General features: G+C 48.6%; 1 protein-coding gene across 1 annotated transcript in view; it reads right to left on the reverse strand.

The window, feature by feature from the left end:
* The window catches only part of TAF1B (TATA box binding protein (TBP)-associated factor, RNA polymerase I, B, 63kDa), a 78,850-nt gene that overhangs the window by 8,551 nt on the left and 48,529 nt on the right, over positions 1-21,770 (reverse strand). The window contains exons 9-11 of the mRNA XM_004686077.2: positions 21,260-21,359; positions 4,748-4,895; positions 280-457 (exon numbers count right to left, since the gene is read on the reverse strand). Coding sequence (XP_004686134.2) covers positions 280-457; positions 4,748-4,895; positions 21,260-21,359 — 426 coding nt within the window. The remainder of the gene's footprint in view (positions 1-279; positions 458-4,747; positions 4,896-21,259; positions 21,360-21,770) is intronic.

Consider the following 21,770-nt stretch of genomic DNA (forward strand, 5'->3'; position numbering starts at 1 on the left):
GCCTCTCGCCGCCCCTGAGCCTCTGGCCTGTACCCCAGTTCTGTATGCATAAATAAATAAATTTAAAAAAAATACGAAAGCAGTATGATGCAAGCGACTTCCTACGGTCGGGTGAAACCTCTGACAGCAGCTGAGTCAGAGCATTCTGGAAGTCACTGGCAACTAGTCAATGCTTTGTCACAACCGGGCCTCTATTTTCTGCGATAACCCAGATTCCCCTTCTCTGCATATAAGTAAAAACAATACAATTTCTTCCTCGTAAGATGGACACACACTTACCACTCTAAGTTGTCATCCAGCAAAAGGAGCAGTTTCAGGACTACCACAATAACAGCCACAGCTTGAACGTCATATTTGACAGTTTTTGCCACTTTAGCTATAGGATCAAATGTCAGAAAATCCACGTCTCCTATTCCAGTCATTTTTACCACTTGGCAAGTAAAATTGTGCATTTCATCTGTTGAAAGACCAAGACAGTGAAATGTGCGTTAAACTCGGCTGACTGGCCCAGGTAAGCGCACCTCTCAAGCCCAGTACAATGCTGACCTGGAGAGGCACATGCTGGGAGTAACACTGACTAGAAAGTAGCCACACAGAGAAACGAGTGGCTGAACTCCGGCGAGGCACTCGTCTCCGTCTGACCTCCACGACCATAGGACACACCTGGGTCCGCGGAGCGCGTGTGCCGCGTGCACCCCACGCCCCCCACACTGCTGCTTCACCCCCTTTGCTCGTGTGTTCTGCAGCATTCAGCACTTGCCCGAGGCTGCCTGCCCGGAGCCCGGGAGCCCGGGAGCCCGGGAGCTGGCTGGTGCCGCGCAACCCCAGGGCCAGTGCCTGGGCTTGTCAGTGGTTAGTTTTGTGACTCTGGGTCCACTCTCTGGCGGGGGTAAACCGAGAGTGAGCCACAGTACAAGCGACCTCCTAGGAAAGCGCGTAAGCCACCAGACACATTTCTCACTAGGCGCCTCGGACACCCGCAGCCCAGCTCCAGCGGCCCAGACGGCAGCCGCCGCTCCCCCCTGCACAGGAACGGGCGCCGCGGCCCGGGTTTCCTGCATGGGCGCGCCACTTTCCGGGGCCTCTGCTCCCCGGTCAGTCAAGCCAGAGAAGAGCAGGCTGCCCGCAGCTCCGAGACCCCGGAGGGCGACCGACGCTGGGCCTCCCTGCCCGCCTCCCTTCGTGGCCGGCAGACAGAACCCAGTCACATCTGCGGCGACGTGACACGAAGGAGGTGCCTGGCATGCACTGCGGCAGGCGAGACGCGCACTCTAGGCTCTCTGCTCCCCTGCCCCCCTCCCCTGCTCACCCCCATAACTGGTCTTCCTTGCTCCGTTCTGACCCGGCGATGATTCAACCACCTCAAACCCTGCTCGCATAACCCATGAGAACGGGAGCTCCTGTCCGAGGACGGGTCACCACAAATCCTGTTCTTGCTGGCCTCTGCTGTATGGAACTATTTTGACACTTTGTCCCCGAAAAGTCGAGTTCTTCCCCGTTTCTCGCCTCGAGCTGGCTGGGCAGACCCCTTCGGACAGCCTCGGTCGCGCCCAACCCAGCTCTGCTGCAGCAGCCCCGGCTGTCCTCTCCGGCCACGTACCCCACGGCTGCCGAGGGTACGACACTGGACACTGGACACTGGAAGGCAGGCCCGGTCTGGTCTCCCTTGTCTTCCTAACTGCAGCAACCTGCCCACAAGGATACGACCAACCTTGACTTACGAAGAGTGAGCAACATACAAAACTAATTCCTTTCGTGAAATGCTTAAATAAAACTTCTCCACTGATTAAAATATGCTTTGTTCGCGGGCCCTCCCTGGTGGCGCAGCGGGTTGGGGTGCTGCACTGCGGAGCCAGGTGGCTTCAGTGCGAGTTCGATCCCTGCCCCAGAGGTGACCACAGGGCGCAGCAGAACTCTCCTGCTTGCCCGCTGCTCCCCTCGGCAGTGGACTTTGTCGATCTGCCTGTTCTGCTCCCCGCTCTGACTCCCGTGACGCGGGAAGCAGAGCTCGGTGGCTGAGGTGGGCGCGGCGCCGGGGGCCGGGCCGGCACGCAGGCCTCCCTGGAGCAGGGCTTCAGCTTCTCCCCGGACCCACCATGCAGGGCAGGTGCAGACGCCTGCCAGTTACGCATGGCCTCCATTCAGGCGCGAAGGGAGAGTCGGGGTCGGGCTCAAGCCCACAACGGGCGTTTCGGGAGTGCACGCTGTTACCGGGAGGGCTGCTGGCGAGCGACGGCAGGACTCGGGCCCCCGGCCAGGCGGTCATAGACTCCTGAAGCTCATCTACGCAGTAGGGTTATGGCATCTACAATCGCCTCTCGGATTAATTTAAAAGTCAAAGCTCTATTTCTAGTCTTACCGTAAAGACGGACATTTCCTGGGAAGTGTCTCCTCCATTTCTTTTAGGTTGGCAGCTTTCCTGCTGCCTTGTGCCAAAAGCATGGAGGGACAAAAAGGCCATGGAACAGGATGGCAGAGGAAGCAAGGAGTCAAGCAAAAGGGAGGCCTGGGAGCCTGGACCTGCGGACCCCCAGGGCACTGTCACCTCCTGCCACCTACCAGCTTTCTATGTAGATGAGGACTCACCTTCCCTCCCTCCCCACCTTCACAGATGACGGGAAACTGGGGGGGGCGGTGGGGGGTTCCTGGGAAATGTGGAAGTTCCTCACAAATTACACCTGTGCAAGCTGCCCAAAGTTCTCTCAAGCGGGCTCCTCAGTCCGAGTGGGAGGGAAGATACTGACGTCTGTCTGGAGCGTGTTCACAGCCGTCCAGCGAGCGAGACACGCTCCTGAACCTTCCCAGGGGGTCCCAGCGGGCACACGAGGGTGCGTGTTGTCCCGGCACATGAACACAGCCTTCAGCCTTCTGCAGACCCTGCAACCTCTCTCCGTGAAAGTGCCAAATACCCAACCAAGTCTCCTCTCCTCCTTGGTCAACAGTCACAGGCTGTCGGCATGGGGAGAGGGCGCTTTGCCACTGTAAGACTCTCCAGAGGCCTTGGGAGGCCTGAGGGCGGTTTTCAGTCATGGCGCATTTTAGAATCTGAGTCCTAAGCACAGGGGTCTTGGCCTCTTGACCTGCTGATCTATTTTGTTTCTTGTCTTGCCCCCTATATTAAGTAATGTATACTCGTCAAAGGTTCATTTATAAAATACTTAAAGGTCGGAGAAAGGAAAAAAATGCATGTCAAAGCTTAGAAGTAATACAGTTTGGTTTGTTTACTTTTAATTTTTTCATGCATATTTGCATTTGATGTGGCGTGCATACATCTATACACACCCATACTGCATATACTTCTGCCATTGGGCTTATTTCAACTTTTGTCAATTTTACTTTACCATGCATTCTCCAAGAGTTCCCCTAAGAGTGCTTCCCAAAGACGACTTGAAAGCTGCCTAAAGCTCCCTGCTTAACTGTAACCTTTCTGTTGGCTCTTCAGGCTGTTCCTGATTTTTCAGTAGTAGAACCAGGGAGGTCACTCATATTATGTCTGTTTTTTCCTAGGCTTCACATCATTTCTACTGAGCAGTTCGTTACGTGAGAAGCGGGACCTCTGGGCCCTGTTCTGCTGACAAAGGGCGCGCAGGGACGCGCCAGGCCAGCACTGCCTGGCCGGTGTTGGTGGCTGTGGTCCTGCTTGCTGCTCCAGGAGGCCTGGCTGGGTACCATGCGAGCTGGCCACAAGCCTGGCAGCCTTGGCTTTGTTCTGGCCAACCCTGGTCTCCTGCCATTAACCTAACGACTCCTTATAGATTCAAGACATAGGAGCACACGAGAGGAGAACGTTCATTCTTTGAAAGAGCCGCCAAGGAAACCCGAATCCGGTCATTTCATCTCTGATCTATAAATGTCAAAACGCAGCAATCAGACTTCCCGAGCATGGAACCTTGCGTAGCTACAGGCTCAGTCCGAGACACCTGTTCCTCGCTCAGGAAGTGGTCTGCTTGGAAGGCTTGGTGACTTCTGTGCTTTTAAAAAATACTTTCAAAAATTACAGACTCAGCATTTGTTTGTGGGTGTGTGTTCCTAGTTACACATTGTATTTGGTGTTAAAGTTACACTAGACACAGTTTTGTATTTGCTTTTATCAAGTGTCTTTTCCTTTCCTATTAAAAACAGGCTCAATCACACTACTGATATTGTTTAAGCAACAGTGTAGTCACACAATGTTTGCATTTCCTCTTTAGAAGAGAAGTCCTGAATTTCTCGCATTTCTAGTTTAACAAGCCGCACGGACAGGATTCCAGCGGCAGCCCATCCTGCTGCTGCTCGTGCCAGAATGGCTTTGCGAGTTCCAGGTGATCCCCTGGCCTGACCGCGGTCAGCTCTCAGCGCCTGGAACCAGCTTTACGCTATCCAAGCCATCAACGCGTTACCACAGCTAGGCCTCTGGGACTTTAGTCAGAATTTCTAATGTGATGGTCCGGCCTTGTCGCTGGGCAGGGCTGCCTTTGGGGGGCGGGCGGGTGTGTAAGTCACTAACACAGGGAAACAGCTGCTGTTTCCTTACGCTCAGCAAACTGACTATAAGAGCCACGCACAGCCTCTCATGTCACACCCCTCACACCAAGACAGAGCCCGATTTAGTGTGCTTTAAACCACTTCAAATGCTCTGAAATCTTTTAAGAAAGGATCTCGAATTAAGCTTCACCTCAGTCTTTCTGGGTCTCTGACTTGGTTCTCCGTTTTAGTCGTTGTAATCTAGTAGGTAAAAGCTTCCTCAATACATACACCACACACTTACCAGGGAGATTGACTTCCATCAGGTATTTCATACACAAGATGTTTGGATGAAGATAGCAATCTTCAGTTATCTCTGGGAACCGAGGCAAATCTAAAAATGTGGCAATCTCAATCACCTTTTTATAGATATCCTCGTAGGTAGGCCAAGACTGAAATGAAAGCGAGACAGTCAAGGTGGCAATTTTGACAGCATCCATTGCTTTTGACAGTAATTTTGCAGGTAATATGTACTTATTGAGTAAAATTTGGAATGTGGAGAAAAGCATAAATCCTAATATCCTAGCAGTTTTAAACTGCAATACTACTAGATAAAAGTCTCTATTTGGCTCATAAAACTACTAGCTTGACCCTTAATACAGCAAAGTCATTGCTTCTTGCCAGCCACTGAGGTCTGGGGGGTGGGAGGGGGGCTCAGCTACCCCGGCTGAAGTTACAATGCTAAGTAATGCGCCTGCACCAGCACCCCACTAACATGCAAACTCGCAGCTCATCCTTGTATAACATTCATGTGCTCCTATGTGGAAGATGACACCAGTGTTTAAGACTCATCTTTAAAAATCCACAACTCAACTTCATACTAAACTTTCCCACGTAACAACAGATAAGATTCCTCTAGAGCATTCAGGAGACTCTATGAGTTAATATTAGTGAATTAATTCTGTTCACTCTGAGATCACCCATGGCTACTAATATTCTTGTCAGCTGTAAACATTCTTGGTATTAATGCAGCATATAATTTTTCCTCATTTACTCATCTGTTCACATAAAAAGTGATGAAGTTCAGTGTTTATTCTATGCAAGATACTTTGGGAAATAAAGGGATGGACAAAACAATCCCTCCAAGGAGTTTGTAATCTAGAAAGGGGGATAGAGAGGGTGTGCAAAATAACTACAGCGTGAGACAGAAAGTTGTCAAGCAACACAAATAATATTTTTCAAAAGATGCTTATGGGACTTCGGAAAAATGAACAAAACTGACAAGATCAGACCCTGCCTGCACTACGAACTTCTGGAAACCTTTCTGGCATTACTTAGTAAAAGACAAAGACTGCCCCTAGCTACTTGGCCACAGCAGACTGTGTGTGCACGCCACCAATAAAAAAAAAAACATTCATCGCCACACTCCTGGCAGAAGACCCAGACTGGGAACAACACTTTGACCCTGACACTGACGGAGCCCCGCACAGTGAAGACATGGACGCTCTCACGCAACGAACGAATGAACGTCAACGTGGAATGTTCACAGAAAAAAGTCAGCGCCAGAAGAGAATGGCTCCACGGAATCAAAGAACAGAGCTGAGCTCCGAGCCTCCATGAGGCCAGAGTCAAGGCACCGGAGGCTCTGGAGGGGCCCACACTGCACGCAAGCAGCAGGCCGGGCTGCTGGGCGGGTCAGGCTGTGAACGCCCCTCAGGCTCCACTGGCACTGAGCTCGCTCCTTTACCTCAGAACACAGACGAGTCAAGAAGGGAAATACAGCAATCCAACAAACTATTCTGTGTAAGAGAGCTGCCTCACACGTCACCTCAGAGGAGAAATAATTCAGAGTGGGAAAGAAGCACAAGGCCCACTCACAAAGTCCGGTGGGCCTGCTTACCCCCAGGGACTGGACAGCAATTCCACTTGTAACCAGTCTCATCTCTGAGAAGTCTTTCCTTCTGCTCACGCTAAGTGGACATTTGCTCCCCAATCTGATAGCCATTAGTGGTTTTTGAAAATACTGTCATGTCTTGCCCGTTTCTAAATCTGTGAGGTGTTTAGTAATTAGTTGAAAGAATAAGCACTTTGCTGTCAGATTTAACTCCCATGCAATTTTATTTCATTCATTTATTTTAAAGATTTATCTATTTATACATACAGAACTAGGGTACAGTCCAGAGGTGCAGGGGCGGTGAGAGGATTCACCAGAGACAGGGTAGGGTGGGGAACAGAACAGGCCGACTGACGAAGTCCACTGCTGAGGGCAGCAGCGGGTGGGTGAGGAGAGGTCTGCCGCGCCCTGTGGGTCACCCCTGGGGCGGGGATTGAACACGCACTGAAGCAGCTGTTGCCAGCTTGCAGTGCTGTGCGTTAAGCCGCTGCACCACCAAGGAATGCCTCCATGAAATTTTAAAGCATGAGGAAATTCTTCATATCTTACAGGGGTATGCCGACAGCTAACAATCAGACCATTAATTTCTAGAGCTTATAATGATGCTTGATCTTACTTTGTGTGAAGTTGTGGTCTTTGTATCACATTTATTTTGATACCACTGTTTTAGTATCTAAACTAAATCATATGTGACTGATGCATAGCTAAAGAATAAAAAGTAAATTTCTGACAATCCAAAGTAGCAATGTGGCCTCATGAACGCTGAGTAACTCTAGCTGTAGAGTGCTGTTTATTGTATTCTAATCTGTAAACTTAAGAGATAAAAGGAAAATAAATTCTCATTGATCTTTGGAAGGCAGTTGTCTTTTTATTTATGTAATAATTCATCCTGACCTGCTTCATTATGCAAAGAACTTGAAGAACCTTTCAAGTTTAGACAATTTTAACTGTCCTAGCAAGGTTTGTGATGACTCTAATCCTTTAAAGTAATGTATGTAGTTGACATTAAATATGTGTGTCTGCAAACAAGGCCAACACCAGAGCCCTGAATGTTCCTTTCAGAAATAAAATCACCTAAAGACCCACTAGTGGCTGATAAATTGATGACAAGTAATTATCAATATAAGGTCATTAATACAAAAGAAACCAGCAGGTTAAAAAGGTTTAATACATTCTCAAATGTTCACACTGAAAGACTACATCAGACTAAATGGCTGGTGACAGACCAACCACTATTTTTTCATAAAAGAACTGAAGATAAAATAATGCAAATCAACGTATTTATTCTATTGTTTACAGTAGTCTAGATTCTCTTAGTCTCAATTCAGATTTCACTTTTAAAAATTTCAACTACCTAAAAAACAACAAAATCTTCATTCATTTTTAAACAGACTCTTCTTTTTGAATAATACCAAAGTCTTTTTTAAAGGTGACTAAAGGGCTTATCAATCTTCTACGGCTGTTATTCCTTTAGGTTGTTTCCAATTTTTACACTAGTATATATTTTGCCATGATGAATATATTTTAGCAAAATTTAAATATGACTAAGTGACTATAAAAATAATACCCGATCATTATAGAAGTTTATGAAATACAAAATACTATAATAAAGACCATAAAAACTGCTCACAACTTAGAGAAAATAATTGTTAGGGACTTTGGGGCTTAACCCTCTTTATAACCTTGGCATTTAAACCCAAGAGCTACTCTGACACCTCTGCTTGGATATTTCTCACGTGTCAAACTTACCTGTTCCAGACGGGGCTCATGTCCTACCCCCCCTATCCCGGGCTCACACAGTCACACAAAGCCAACCTCCATGACACCCCCTTTCTTCACATCACATCTACTCAATCTACTCAATTCCAAGGCCTGTTGGCTCCGCCTCACTCTGGTCTGGGCAGCTGCTATTCCGCTCCTTCCTTCCGCTCCTTCCTTCCGCTCCCATTACCCCTCCTTCCTTCCGCTCCTTCCTTCCGCTCCTTCCGCTCCCATTACCCTGCTCAGCATGGGGCAGGGAGGGGGGTGGGGGGGGGAAGACTCCAGCCCACTGATCCCGCAATCCATGTTTGTTTGTCTCTTGAAACCAGCAGCAAGACAGTTCAAAAGCAAAACTGATCTATCACTCAACTGAAATCTCTGTGCTTCCGAGAACCTTCCCTTGGTCCCAGAACCTTGGTACAAGCTGAATTGGGGCATGTAGCTCACCTCCTGCATTTTCATGTAATGTGTTTTGCCAGCATTTTCTAAGGTCATGAGGTAGCTTTTGAAAACGCCATTTTGAGTGAATGGAAAAGAATTCCCTTGACGGAGCCATCACCCCATGGCCATCACGACATTTCTGCAGCTGCCCGTCGCACGCACCAGGCGAAGCGGCTGCTGGTGTCTTAGGGGCTGCCCTGTGACACAGGAAAATACTCTCGGTCCAAGGCCGAGTTGGGGAAACCCGATGTAAGTTCGCCTATTTCTTAAGGTCTGGCCCTGCAGCTCCTTATGCTCGTTAAATAAAAGGCCTGAAACGGTCAGGGCATCCAAGAAGAAACTGACTTTTTACTTCCTTCTTTAAACATTTTGTTACTTTCCGCATTCCTTTTATTTTGAAAGTATCACATTCATAAGAAAAAAATAAACATTCAAAAATATTTAAAAAATTAAACACAGAATTAACTATGACCTAGGAACGGTATTTCTGGAAACATGCTCAGCAGACTGAGCAAGGCCCTGGAGGCGACTTCTATGCCAGCCTTCACGGCCCCTGTGGTGGCAAGAGCCAAGCGGAGGCCGACGCTGAGCCCAGGGAAGAATGGCTGAGCAAAGGCGGGAGGCAGGCCTGGGGGCAGCGTTCAGCCCTAAAGGGGAACGAAACCCCGATCTACAGCCTGCGTAAGCCTCAAACCAGCGTGTGCCACGTGAACTACGCCAGGCCCACAGGGACGCGCACTGTGAGCCCCGTGGCACCGTCATTATCCAGCTCACAGAAATGGGGAGCAGAGTGGTGAACCTTGGGGGCTGGGCAAGGGCAGCCGGTGTTTAGTGGGGACCAGGCAGAAGGACGGTGCTACAGCCACAGCCCGAGTGTCCCGAGGCCCAGCCCCAGGGCCGTGAGCACATACTGCAGAATGCTCTGGTGGGAAATGTTTGGTTCTGCGTATCTTACCACTTTTAAAAAGCATGGAAGAATCTAAACAACATCAGTCTAAAACAAGCTAACTATTCCATAATGATCCTAATAAACATTTAACGACTCTTAGAATTGCTTATGCTGACTCTTCAGAAAATGTACCCAGTCTGGGACATGCCCGGGGGAGGGTCTCGGGGCTGAGGGACGCTGCCCTGTCCTTTACGAGGTGTGTGGGGTGCCCGGTGCTTCCCGAAGAATTAGAAAACTCCCAGAACCCTGTCCACACACCTCTGTGTGTTCGCAGGTACAAGAGCATGTTCTTTCACACTGCTTTGCTGACTGCTGCTCCTCTGACTCGACCTTAAATCTTTGTGGAACAAGACACAACTACCGGTCACCTGCCAGGCTTGTTATATGCCGACTCCAGGCCCCTCACCAGACTGACAGGGCCATCTCTGACATCAGGTCTGAGAACCTTATGCTTAAACAGTTCTCCAGGACATTCTTAAGCAAAAACACAAAGTAAAATGCAGTGACTTCCCTTCCCTTTTCCTTGCAGCCTGAAGAGACACTCAGCTGGCCCTGCAAGCACCGTGGCCCCCAAAAAAGGGCCCCAAATTCCTCGGCTGAGGTGAGGGCGCCCTGGAGGGAGGAACAGCTCAGGTATGCGGCAGCAGTGACTCTGGGGGGGAGGGGCGGCAGAGACCCAAGCACACCTGCTGTCATTATTCGGCCATGATTTCTCTTGGGGAGGCGCGCAGCCTGTCAGATTATTTTGACAGACTGTACCAACAGTCCCATGAGCTAGCTGCGGACTACCGAGCAGAGAGGGTGGGTGAATCTGGAGTGTGGAGACTCAGGGAACTGAAACTTGATCCAGTAAGACCTCCATCTGGAGGTGCTTTGGTGGTGACTGGCAGCTCTGGAGGAGGCTTTCTCTCCCTTCCACAGACAGGGGGCGGGCGGCCTGGAGGGCGGAAGATGGCTTCAAGGCAAATGAATCACCACCATGGCAAAGTGCCACTCGGCCGCCTGGCTGACCCAGCGTCACAGCTCTTCTCTTTAATCATTCAGAGAAGATCAGAATGCTGCTGATCAACATTCACATACTGGAGGTGTACTTCGCGGTGATTTCCAGTTCCCTCTCTGTCCCTTCTAGATGAGTCTAGCGAGGGATGACGACGAAATAACTAATTCTTGAGAGGGTTTAGAAACGTCGAGGCCCAGGAAAGGATGTGCGTATGTCGCAGGTTATCTGTTTAAAAATGGGTCTGTGGGCTTCAAATATATTAAAATACAGAAAGTCAAGGCTGAAGAGATAGAAGTACGCTCCCTCTCTGGAAGCCACGGCCACAGAGTGTGGCAACGACGGCGGTAAGTGCGTCGGCCCAGCGTGTCCATTCGCCCCGTGACAGGAGGACCGGCCCTCTACGCAGATGCCGTCCCGAAAGAGGCCTGAGTTCCAGCTTATTCTCCCAACGGAACAGGAAGCATTTTGCCAGAGGTAAATGCTCTCACACAAGCAGCATACTTCAGAAGCTCCAGTAAAAGCAAAGCAGCAGCAGGCAAAGGAGGCAGCGGTCTCCCAGCCAGCCAGGGAAGTGAGCGAAGAGGCTCTGTGCTGGGAGCTGGGAGGCCCAGGTCAGACGGGACAGATGGACACGGGCAATCTCCAGGGGCCCCCCTGCCTCCTCCTCGCCCAGCTTTGCCCTAGGCCAGCGCCATGGCAGGAAGGCTCACACTCTCCGGGCTGCCTGGGAGACGCAGGGAGGCTACACCCCCAGTCTCTGCGTTCGCTATTCCGTTGCCCCATGTTTTCAGAGTTCCGTCAGATTTGTTATTGCTGGGACAGAGTGGCCACTTCAATGCACACAGGACACCTTCATGGACAGAAACAATTCACCTGGGTGAAGGTTTAAGGGTCTGAAAAAGCTATCCTGCACTCTCTCTCTTTTCGGTTTATTTTCAAGGTGCGCTCAACTTTCTGGAATAACAAAACAAAACAAAACCAAACACAGAAGAAAAACAGTCCCAGCAGCCTACACACACAAAAGCTCCTCGGCATTATCTTCATCGCCATCTTCTAGAACAATCGCACCTTTTGTCATTTCTGGTGGAGGTACAGCTGCTGAAGAAGCCAAGACTTAGTAGGGAAAGCTAAGACATGGAAGGAGGGAGGAAAATGCTCCCTTTGTTAAACGAAAAGCCGTTTCCATTGAAAAGTTTCAACACACTATGGAAGAGTGAATGCACTTTTGTGAGCAACAGCAAAGCGTGCAGTGAAGAAAAGCTGCCTGTCAGTCAGATCAACAGTCACTTGAAAATATCCCAAATCTTCCCCTTTTCTTGAAAAGGGGGATGGGCAGGAGGGAGTGGGGCTGTCACCGGCTGAAGATGTGCCGGGAAAGTGCCATCACTGTGATGCAGACTGCGACAGTCACTGAATTACCCCGTCACTGAATTACCGTCACTGAATTACCGTGGTAAAAAGCCGCAAGGTTAATAGGTTTTGCAAAAGTCCACAAAACTAATAAAGTGTTCTAGCGTTCATCAGAAACAGAGTGCTTGGGAAAGCATTTTATTGAATTTCACAAATATTCCAGTGAGTTTATTTTCCTTCATGAAGCAACATCTTAAGACAGGTAAGGACAAGCTAGAGTTTCTGTTACACAACAGGCTCTTGTGATAAACCTGATTACAATACCCTGTCAGAGGGGAACTTCCTGCTTAGCCATTAAAAAAAAAGCGCAGTGCCGCACCCTTACTTATTGTTGTTTTGAAGCAAAGATTCAGCTGAGAAAAAACTAATGCCACATGCACCTGTTAATCCAAACTTAAAACAAGACCTCCTGGACAAAGGAAAATTAACACGGAACGAGCGTAGCGTCAGAGGTGGCGACGGGCGCTGCGGTGGATTAAAGAGGAAGGCTGCCGGATTCCAAACGCATGACGACCACAGGCCAGCCCCTCTCACTCCGAGCCTGCCAGACTATCAGAAAGGTCGTAACGATGTCTTTTTCACGTCCACAGTCCAGTCTTCTGAAAGTCTGTGGTGAATGCACGCCTTGCTGGGTGAGTCGAGTCCCAGGAAGAGACCATTTCAGAAACACGCTCCCGGCTTGCATAGGCCGAGACACCGTCTGAACTAGCACGGCCAGCGGAGACAGGGACGGGCCGTTCCGTTTGGGCCCCGGGGCCAGAGCTGGGCAAATCTCACAGCCGTCCCCTCACGAGATGTGCCTCTTCTCCAAATACGCTGCCGACTGTTCCACAGCTGTGCTCAAACCCCACAAATCTGGAACCGGAGAAGGTGTCCAAAAGAGCAGACATGCCCAAAGCACTTTCTGTCTGGCTTTGGTTATCGGATTATTTTGCGCCAGAGTTGCTCGTCCCTATTTGGTTTGCGTCGGGCAACTCCACACCCAGCTCTACTCTCTCCTCGGGCTGCAGGTAAAGAGAGGCCGGGCTGAGCGTGCGGCGGGGGCTGGGCTGGCCCAGGGTCAACTAAAGCACGGTAACCTGCATGGAAGCACCGTTCCCCTTAGCAAATGCTAAGCGTGATTCTCCTAAAGGGTCTCAGCAGCCGGCCTCACACACACCATCCACCTGGGGCCATTCCCCACCGGTTTCGGCATCCGGTGACAGTCCACAGTGCCTGATAAGGGTATCCACACGCTGGTTTCCCTGAGCGATACTGACACACCCCGTAAGGTGCGCTGGTAGTCTACGTGCTTCTGAGCACAAGTTATATCCAAAAGCACAGAAGCGACACATCTACCGCTGAAATACTAGATTGCTTTTTAATTTTTCATTCAACTAAATACCACTGTTAATGGCCTTCTGGAAGTTTCCCACTTCGTTGGACAGATCTCTTTACAGATCACTTAGAAATCTCCTGAAAAGATATTTACTGATTCTGATTTTTTTTAATTTATAATAGTTTATTTTTACATCATTTTGTGCAATTTTTCCATCTCAATTGCAATCCCCTTGGGCTTCCCATCACCACACCTATTCCGACTGTAGCTATTTTAAGTCATTTCCTCAATTAACACAGACTGCGCTCCTGCGAGTATGGAGTTTTGCGAGCCTTCCGGAACCAGAACAGGAGCATCCTAGGGCCCCAGCTGTGAGCGGGGCCATGAGCCACAGCAGGCAACCGAGTGCCAGGCACGCTCGCTCGCTCTCCCGCTTCAGAAATTCCACCAGGCAACATCCACCCGCTGCCTCTGGCTCGCGAGGAGACAGGCCCCTTGCCTTGCTCACAATGAGGCTGCTCTTTGCAACTGGCTTTGGCGTAACAGATCTGTCCCTGAAGAAATGATACATCAGTTTAGCTTCTCTCTAAACTTAAAAAAAAAAAAAGAGGTACCATTTGCAGAAAATCAGTTTTGTGTTACTGGTTTTAAATCATCTCAAGTGTTTTTGTTTGTTTATTGTTTTAACCCTCTAGTTCCACACACTGGTTTTCTGCTGCAAGACTGTATGAGGGCGCATGGACACGCCTGCTCAGCTGGGCTCATTTCTAGAGTGCCTGAGAAGTCCGAGCACGGAGGGAGCAAGGCTCTTCCATGTCTGCCCCCCAGCCCCCCGCTGTCTGCGACACACCCCGCAGTGTGGCCTTTGGGGAACTGGGCAAGAGGCCACTGTCCGACGGCGGCACACTTGACCTGTCCCCACTTACTGGACACGCGGACTGTTCCCAGCTTTGTGTTCTATTTCCACCTGTCGTCCCCGGCCAACCTCCCCAGCAGCCTGCGTCGGCGGGAGCTAGCTGTGGGTGCACGCCTGTGCCCCGGGCAGCCTTGGGTCAGTCCAACTCCCAGGAGATGCGCGCTGGATGCTGAGGGGCGCGACGCCACCCACGGTCCCAGGGCAGCAGGGTGGTGTGATGACAGCCGTGAGCATCACAGCTGGATCTGGGTGAAGACACGCGGGCACTCTTTACACTTTTTATTTCTGCAATTTTTCTGTAACTCTAAAGTTACTCCACAACAAATGATTTATTTAAAAAATACTCTCCTACCTGTAAGTGAAGAAAAGCACAGGGCGACCATGGTTGTTTCTTGTCCCCTTCTGCCCCATCCCAAACCTTAACACTAATGATGACTGTCACCAAACCATAACTTACTGTGTTAGGTTTATACTCTCCAGAAGTCTAAGAGATTACTCCTCTATTCTAGTCTCACTGAAGATTAATTTAAAGGTAGCCAGTAAAGGGGATAATTACGAAGGGAAATATTACGAAAGGCTGCAGATAGCAAACTCTCAGGTCTTTGGCTGAATAAAGATGTGTGTGTGTCTGTGTCTGAAAAATAACCTGAGACTGGGGCGAAAAATAATTGGATTTTTTCCTAATGAATCCCAACATCTTCCAGAGCCCCTCCCCCTGACACGTCCCCCACCCCTGAGCAGAGGCCTCAGATCCTGGGCACTGGGCAGGGACAGCCTTAGCAGTGGGACTAACTTACCACCAAAGACAGACCCTGGACCAGCCATGAGAAAAGCTTAAAAATAAGCTCCGAATGGATTGAGCTGATCTCCAAGGTACCTAATTACATACCAGAACAAAATCCCAGTATCCAACAACATGAAATTCGCACCTGCATCCAATCAAAACTCGTCAGGTATGAAAGCAACAGGAAAATACGACACAGCCAGAGAGGGAGAAACAACCACCCCAAAGAAACACACCTAGAAATAGCAGAAAACAAATTTAGAAGAAAAGAACCAATACACTCAAGGATATAAAAGAAAATGTGAACATGATGAAGAAAACGTGAAAAAAAAAAAAAACTAAAACGGAACTTCCAGAAGTGAAAAATGAAAATAAAGCTGTGATGAAAAATATACTGAATGGGTGTAACAGATTAGACACTTGAGAAAAATAAAGTATTTCTGAAGACATGACCACAGAAACTACCCAAAACACACCAAGAAAGAAGGCAGATAAAAGAAAAAAAAAGGGGGGGAGAGGCAGGAAACAAAGAACAGAAGGCCTAGTACATGGGGACAATATCTAGTAGATAAATCTAGAACTCACACATCTTAACACATCTTAATCATGAAAACAATGAGCGGGAGGAAGTGAATGACATTTTTCCAAAAACATCCAAATGGTCAACAGGTACCCGAAAAGAAAATCAGGGAAATGCAAATCAAACCATGATGAGCCAGACCTCACACCTGCTAGAAAGGCCATCAGCTGAGAGGCAAGAGATAGCAAGTGTTGGAGAGGATGTGGAAGAAAGGGGAACTCAGTACTCTGTGGCGGGAACCTCACCCGGTGAGCCACTCTGGAAAATAGTATGGCGGTGCCTCAGAAAAGTTAAAAATAGAACTACCACACGATACAGCAACCTCACTTGGGCATATCTGGGCACACATCCAAAGGAAATGACAACAGAATCTCAAAGATACAGATACTTACACTCTAACTGTGCAGCATTAGCCATAATATGGAAACAACGTGGGTGTCCATCAACAGATGAATGCCAGAGGAGTCCTCACACTGACACCCACAGAGGAAGGGCATTCAGCCAAGGGAAAGAAGGAAAGCCTGTCACTTGGGACGACTTGGATGGATCTTGAGGACATTATGCTAAGTGAAATAAACCGGTAAGGTAAGCAAATACTTACCTTATCATTTATATGTGGAATCTTCAAAAAAAATGAAACTTTGAAAGTTTATAGAAAAGTGGTTGCCAGAGGCTGAAAGTAGAAAGTGTATGGAAGAGGGTGGATGAGGTCAATAGGGACAGGCTGGTAAAAGGGTGCAAACTTTTTGCTATAGGACAAATGAAGTCTGAGGAGCTAATGTAATATATGGTGACTACAGTCCTAACAGTGTTGTATAACTGAAATCTGTTCAGAGTAGAATTTAAATGTTCTCACTAAAATGATAAAAAATGAGGTGATGGGCATGTCAACTTGATGGAGGAACCCTCTCATAATGAGGAAATGTGTCAAATCACCACAACTTATATTTGAAATATATTACAACATTGTCAATTATACTACAATAAATAAAGAAAGAAATAAATCAGGCTTACAGAAAATGAAGCATATCTAAAGTGCTGATAGAAAAATAAGAATCCAGAATTCTGTACTATTGAAAAAAGTCATATGAAAATGAAAAAGAATCCCTTGCCAGCTGATCTGTAGTACCAGTAAGGCTAAAGCGGGAAAAATACCAAAAATGGCACCTGTATAGATAAATATGTAACAGTTTTCTCATTTTAATCTCCTGAAAAGATAAATGAGTTTAAAGCAAAAATAATCCCAATGCATCATGGGATTTAGTAAATTATATTATTATATATAAATTATATATAATTTAATAAATTTAATAAATATAAACTATTATAAAGTAAATGTCTGACACTAAAGGACAGAAGAAGGAAGTAAAAGGATGTTGTCGTAACTGGGATATTATTTGAAGTAGTCTGACAATGTAAAGAATATTGTAAACTCTAGCACAACCTCTTTAAAAATACAGACATAGCTAATAAATTAGTATTGGAGATAAAATGAAATCACAAAAATACCTTAATTCAAGAAAAAGCAATAATAGAAAATAAGGACTTAAGGAATGAATAACAGCAAGGTGGTAGATTTAAAGCCAACCACATTTATAAATACATCAAATGTAAATGGTCTACACACACTAATTAAAAGGCAGAGATTATCTGACTGGGTTAAAAAAAATCAAGGCCAAAATTCATACCACATACAAAAAGCCCACTGTAAATATAAAAACACAGGTTCATCAAAAAAGTGGACATATTGGCCCTCCCTGGTGGCGCAGCAGGTGAAAGCACAGCACTAAGAAGCTAAAGCTGCTTCCGCATGAGTTCGATTCCCGCCTGCCCCGGAGGTGACCACACGGCGCGGCAGACCTCTCCTGACCTGCCCGCTGCTCCCCTCAGCAGTGGACTTTGAAATCTGCCTGTTCTGCTCCCCACTCTGTCTCTGGTGAAGCCTCTCGCCGCCCCTGAGCCTCTGGCCTGTACCCCAGTTCTGTATGCACAAATAAATAAATCTTAAAAAAAAAAAAGTGGATATATTGTGCAAATAACAATTTTGTAAAAGCTGGAGTGTTTGTAGCAATATCTGACAAAGTGGATGTCGGCATAATAAACAGTACCAGGGAGAAGGGAGGACAGTACATACTGAGTTAGTTCACCAAGACAAAATATATAAATGTTCGGAACCTAGTATTAGGGCTCTCAAATTCTTGATGCAAAAACCAGAACATGAAGGAAAGAGCCGCAATCACAGTTGGAGAACTCAATACTCCTCCTTAATAACTGATGGATGAGTCAAATGACTCATCTGAATGGCTCCGCGGCACAAATAAACAAGTAAGCAAACATAATGTAACCCACTTCATGGCTTAGTTTACAAAACTTAATTCTCAAATTGCAAAAATTAGGGGGGCAAAACCCAGATCTGATAAAATACCAGGAACATAGTACTTCAGGTGAAAACCCTGGACTTAAAAAAAAGACAGCCTGGAGTTCTCCATTTTGCCCGCAGCTCGTCTCGCACGCCGCCCATCGGGGGGCGGTGCAAGCCCCAGCCCCGGCGCCAGGCGTGTGCCCGCGCCAGCGGTGCACGAAATGCCTTCCTCTGGTCACCGAAACACCAGGCAATCATGAAACGGCACAAGAATAATTTTCTTTTTAATTATTATTTTCCCAGATTAAAATGTGAGTGTCTTGCAGCATATACAAAGTGAAACCAAATTTCTTCACTGCAAAGGAAATTGCTGACTAAATATCAGTTCCGTGCACATAAACTCAGCCAACGAAGCACTGTCCTTTCCATGAAGCAACCAAAATTATAAAATTCCTCATGAAAAGTGAGTGATACCCATGACTTCCTGGAGTCTACTTTGAAAAACTTTAGAAATGGGGCACACTCAAAAGCTGAAATTTAACATGAAAATTATATTTTTCAAAAAGGTATTTTGTGTTTCTCCAGGAAGCTTGATTCCTCACTTCCCCCGTGCGCCAGAGGGAAAGCTCTCCCTCTGGGGCCTGGAAGGGAGACCACTCCCACCTCAATCCCTGCCGCAGACCCTTAGCACAAGCTTGCTGGAAGGCAGGTGCGTTTACATCCACGTCACCTCTCTCCCTGGGCCTGTTTCTTCACTGGAAAAAACAGGTGGAACGAGCGATCTCTGAATTTCCCTCCGGCCTTACAGTCCATCATTCCCTCTGAGAGATTGCAGTGTCCCATCCGGAGGCGGTCACGACTGAGTTTAAAAGGTAAAGACAACTAAGAAATAATTTTAAGCAAGAGCAAAAAGCACACGTAGCTTCGGTGAGGACCCTGTCACCACCAGGGCTGCGGGAGGCTGGGGCGGGTGAACCCCCCATCGGTAGGGTGAAAGGCGCCACTCCTGGGGCTGAGTCAAGACTAAGCTGGCAGAATAAAAGGTCCTGTTAAGAAAACTGAACAAATGTAACAGCACATCGAGAACGGTTGCACCAAACTTTTTTTCAACAGAACCTGGCGGCAAGGTTCCGGTAACCAGCCAGAAACAACCTGCAGTCACCACTGAAAATTAGGGCTAGCGATCTAAACACATTTGCAAACCACTACTAACCTCCCCGTCCCGCCCCGCTATCTGACTCGTGGGGGAGGCTGGGTGCTGCCGAGACCGGTCAGCTGAACTTCTCTCAAGACTCGAGAGGATGGTAACTCACAGCTGGAAGCCAGGCGGCCTCCCGTGCGCTGCTCCTGCTGCCCCGGACCGGCTGTGCCCCTGCCAGACCCGAGCGGGCTCTGGAGCGCCGGACACCGTCTCCAGTATTCACATCCCTGGCCTCACGCCAGTCCAGGGATGCGACCACGTCTTGACAAAGTGCGGCTGGGACAGCTGACCAGAAAAGCAGGACGGGTCTTCCGCGCCCCATCCTCTAAGTGAATGATCGCAGCTCTGCCTCAGCTGAGGCACCGGCCAACACCTTTTACACAGACCCGCCCTTAGGAAGGCTGTTTGGCTGCCCCCGCCCCCATCTCTGGTAGCCTGGACTGCCTTGACCCCACACCTGCAGGCTCTGGGTGCCACCTCAGCCTCAGGGCCACCCCTCGGTAACCAGTGTGGTGCCCCCTTTTTAGCTCAAAAAGCTGCTCCTGCTTCCAGTCCCGTCACCTGCCCTGCCACTCACCCTGGCCTCGCAGCTGGGCACGGTCCCTGTCCCTCCCTGGGCTCTCCCTCCAAACCTCGCCCTGGGAGCTGACTACGCTCGGGGGGAGGAGCAGGCTTACCCATCAGGGTGGGTCTCAGTTGCCTCAACTGTAAACAGGGGTGACAGGACGATTGCTTTATGGGGCTGGTGTGAGACGCCAGGAAGTGTGTCCACAGGCCGGGCCGTGACCAGTGCTGCCATCGCTCTCATTTCTGTTCTTGTTGTTTTTCCAGGTGAGCGACTGCTGCAGCTGCACTTCCCGCCTCGTGTGCCAGGGCGCAAACCCCGAGAGAGCAGGCACACCTGGAACTGGCCTCGTCTCCCCGGTTGGAGCGAGATGGAGTGCAAGGAAGCCCACTGGGCACCTGCCTCCGAGGGGCCTTCCGCTCCCTACACCCACAGGGATCCGCCTGCTCGGGGTCGGGGGCCCTTCCTGGTTTAAAGATCAAATGTTCTCTGCGACATTCACAGTGACCAACATTTTAATTCAATGCAAAATGGTAAAAGCGCTTAATCACCTAGGACGTAAACGTAAAGGTGTGTTGTAAGCTTCTCTGCTTACAGTGCGTCCTGGCCCAGCGCTCAGAACCAGCACCTCACAGGCCGTGGCCGGAGCCCGCGAGAGCTCAGAGCACACAGCCAAGCGTCTGCAGGACCAGGCTGCACGAGGCAGAGCGCAGGCAAACAGCAAGCCAGGAGCCTATGAACAGAAGGCCTGCGCGCCTCACGCGGCCCAGGACCGCCACGGACACCTGCAAGCCACACCCATCGGAGGCACGTGACCCTGCAGGGGACGACAGCTGCACTAAGCACACATGCTCACACAGATCCCGAAAGTCTCCTGAATTAAGCTGCAGCAATGTGCAGCTGGTGACTGTTAGAAGGCCTCCGAAAGCAGTTCCTTCCGCGAGCAAATGGAAGATAATATTTAACATTAATAGTTAGTACCTGCTAATTACTGAAAAATGAAAACCTGCTAATGAAGAACAGAGGGAAGATAACCTCTGAGAACTCTAAGCAGTGATTGACTCCAAATTAAAGGACCGAAGCCCTTCCATTAGAGACATCGGGAAACAGATCTAGAAAAAGATGAACACAAAGGACTAAATCGAGTCTCCGAAAATATGGTAATGAGTTTCTTCTCTTCTCCTGGCCCAGGCCCGCCAGGCTTCTGCGCATCGACTCATCGCCTGCTCTGTTCGCCTGCTGCTCTGCCCTCTGCTCCCCTAGTTCTTCAAACACTCCAAAGGAGGAGTGCTTACCCATAACAATAAAATGTACGTGTTTTTTCAAAAACAAAATCACCTAGTGCTCTCTCGTAGTGCGCAGGCATATATAATATACCTCACTCGTAGTGCGCAGGCATCAAACTATAGCAAAGTTTGGAGGATAAGTTGAAGGATTAGAAGAAGTCATGTAAAAAAACAAAAACAACACTTCTAATTCTCATTAAATTATGACTAATGTTCCAAATTTGGATAAAACAAATCCTAGAGGACATTAAAAACGAACTCATGGCCAAGTAAAAAGAACAGGAAAATACATCCCCGCACTGCTCTCGTGTCCTGCTAGTGAAACAAAGTAAAAAAGAAATGCGCTCACCTCGATGGCAAAGATCCCTTTGTCGCGCCCATATAATTTCATCTCCTCCGGAAAACGCTCAAACGCCTTTATGTAAGGAATATGGTCCTCTTCAACGAATCTTTAGTAAAAAAAAGTTTCCATGAGAGGCATGTACTGACTAAGCCAAGCAGACTTCCTGCAAATGCTGTATTTCAAAGACTCAGTTACGCCCACTAGAGCATCCACATTGTTCTAAGATGCAAAACCTGAAGATGCTCATTGTTCACGCCCATGAGTGTGGAGAACAAGGATGTTTTCTGTATCTGATGGGAAAGATCATCGACGTGCAAAAAGTGTATTTCTTAGCTGCCAGCTGGCCCCTGGCTTGCACACCTGGGGCTGCTTTCTCCCCCAGCCCCCTGCAAGATTGGTTCCCACTCATCTTTAACTCACTCCCTCAGGGCGAGCCTCCTTGGCCCTGGCCTCCTCCCCACTGTCCCTGCCCTCAGCTCCCAGGATGGGCGCACAGAAGGGGCCAGCCCCTCAGGCC

The sequence above is a fragment of the Condylura cristata genome, unplaced genomic scaffold (genome assembly GCF_000260355.1).
Source record: "Condylura cristata isolate star-nosed mole 26May11 unplaced genomic scaffold, ConCri1.0 scaffold00020, whole genome shotgun sequence".
In the NCBI taxonomy this organism is placed as follows: domain Eukaryota; kingdom Metazoa; phylum Chordata; class Mammalia; order Eulipotyphla; family Talpidae; genus Condylura; species Condylura cristata.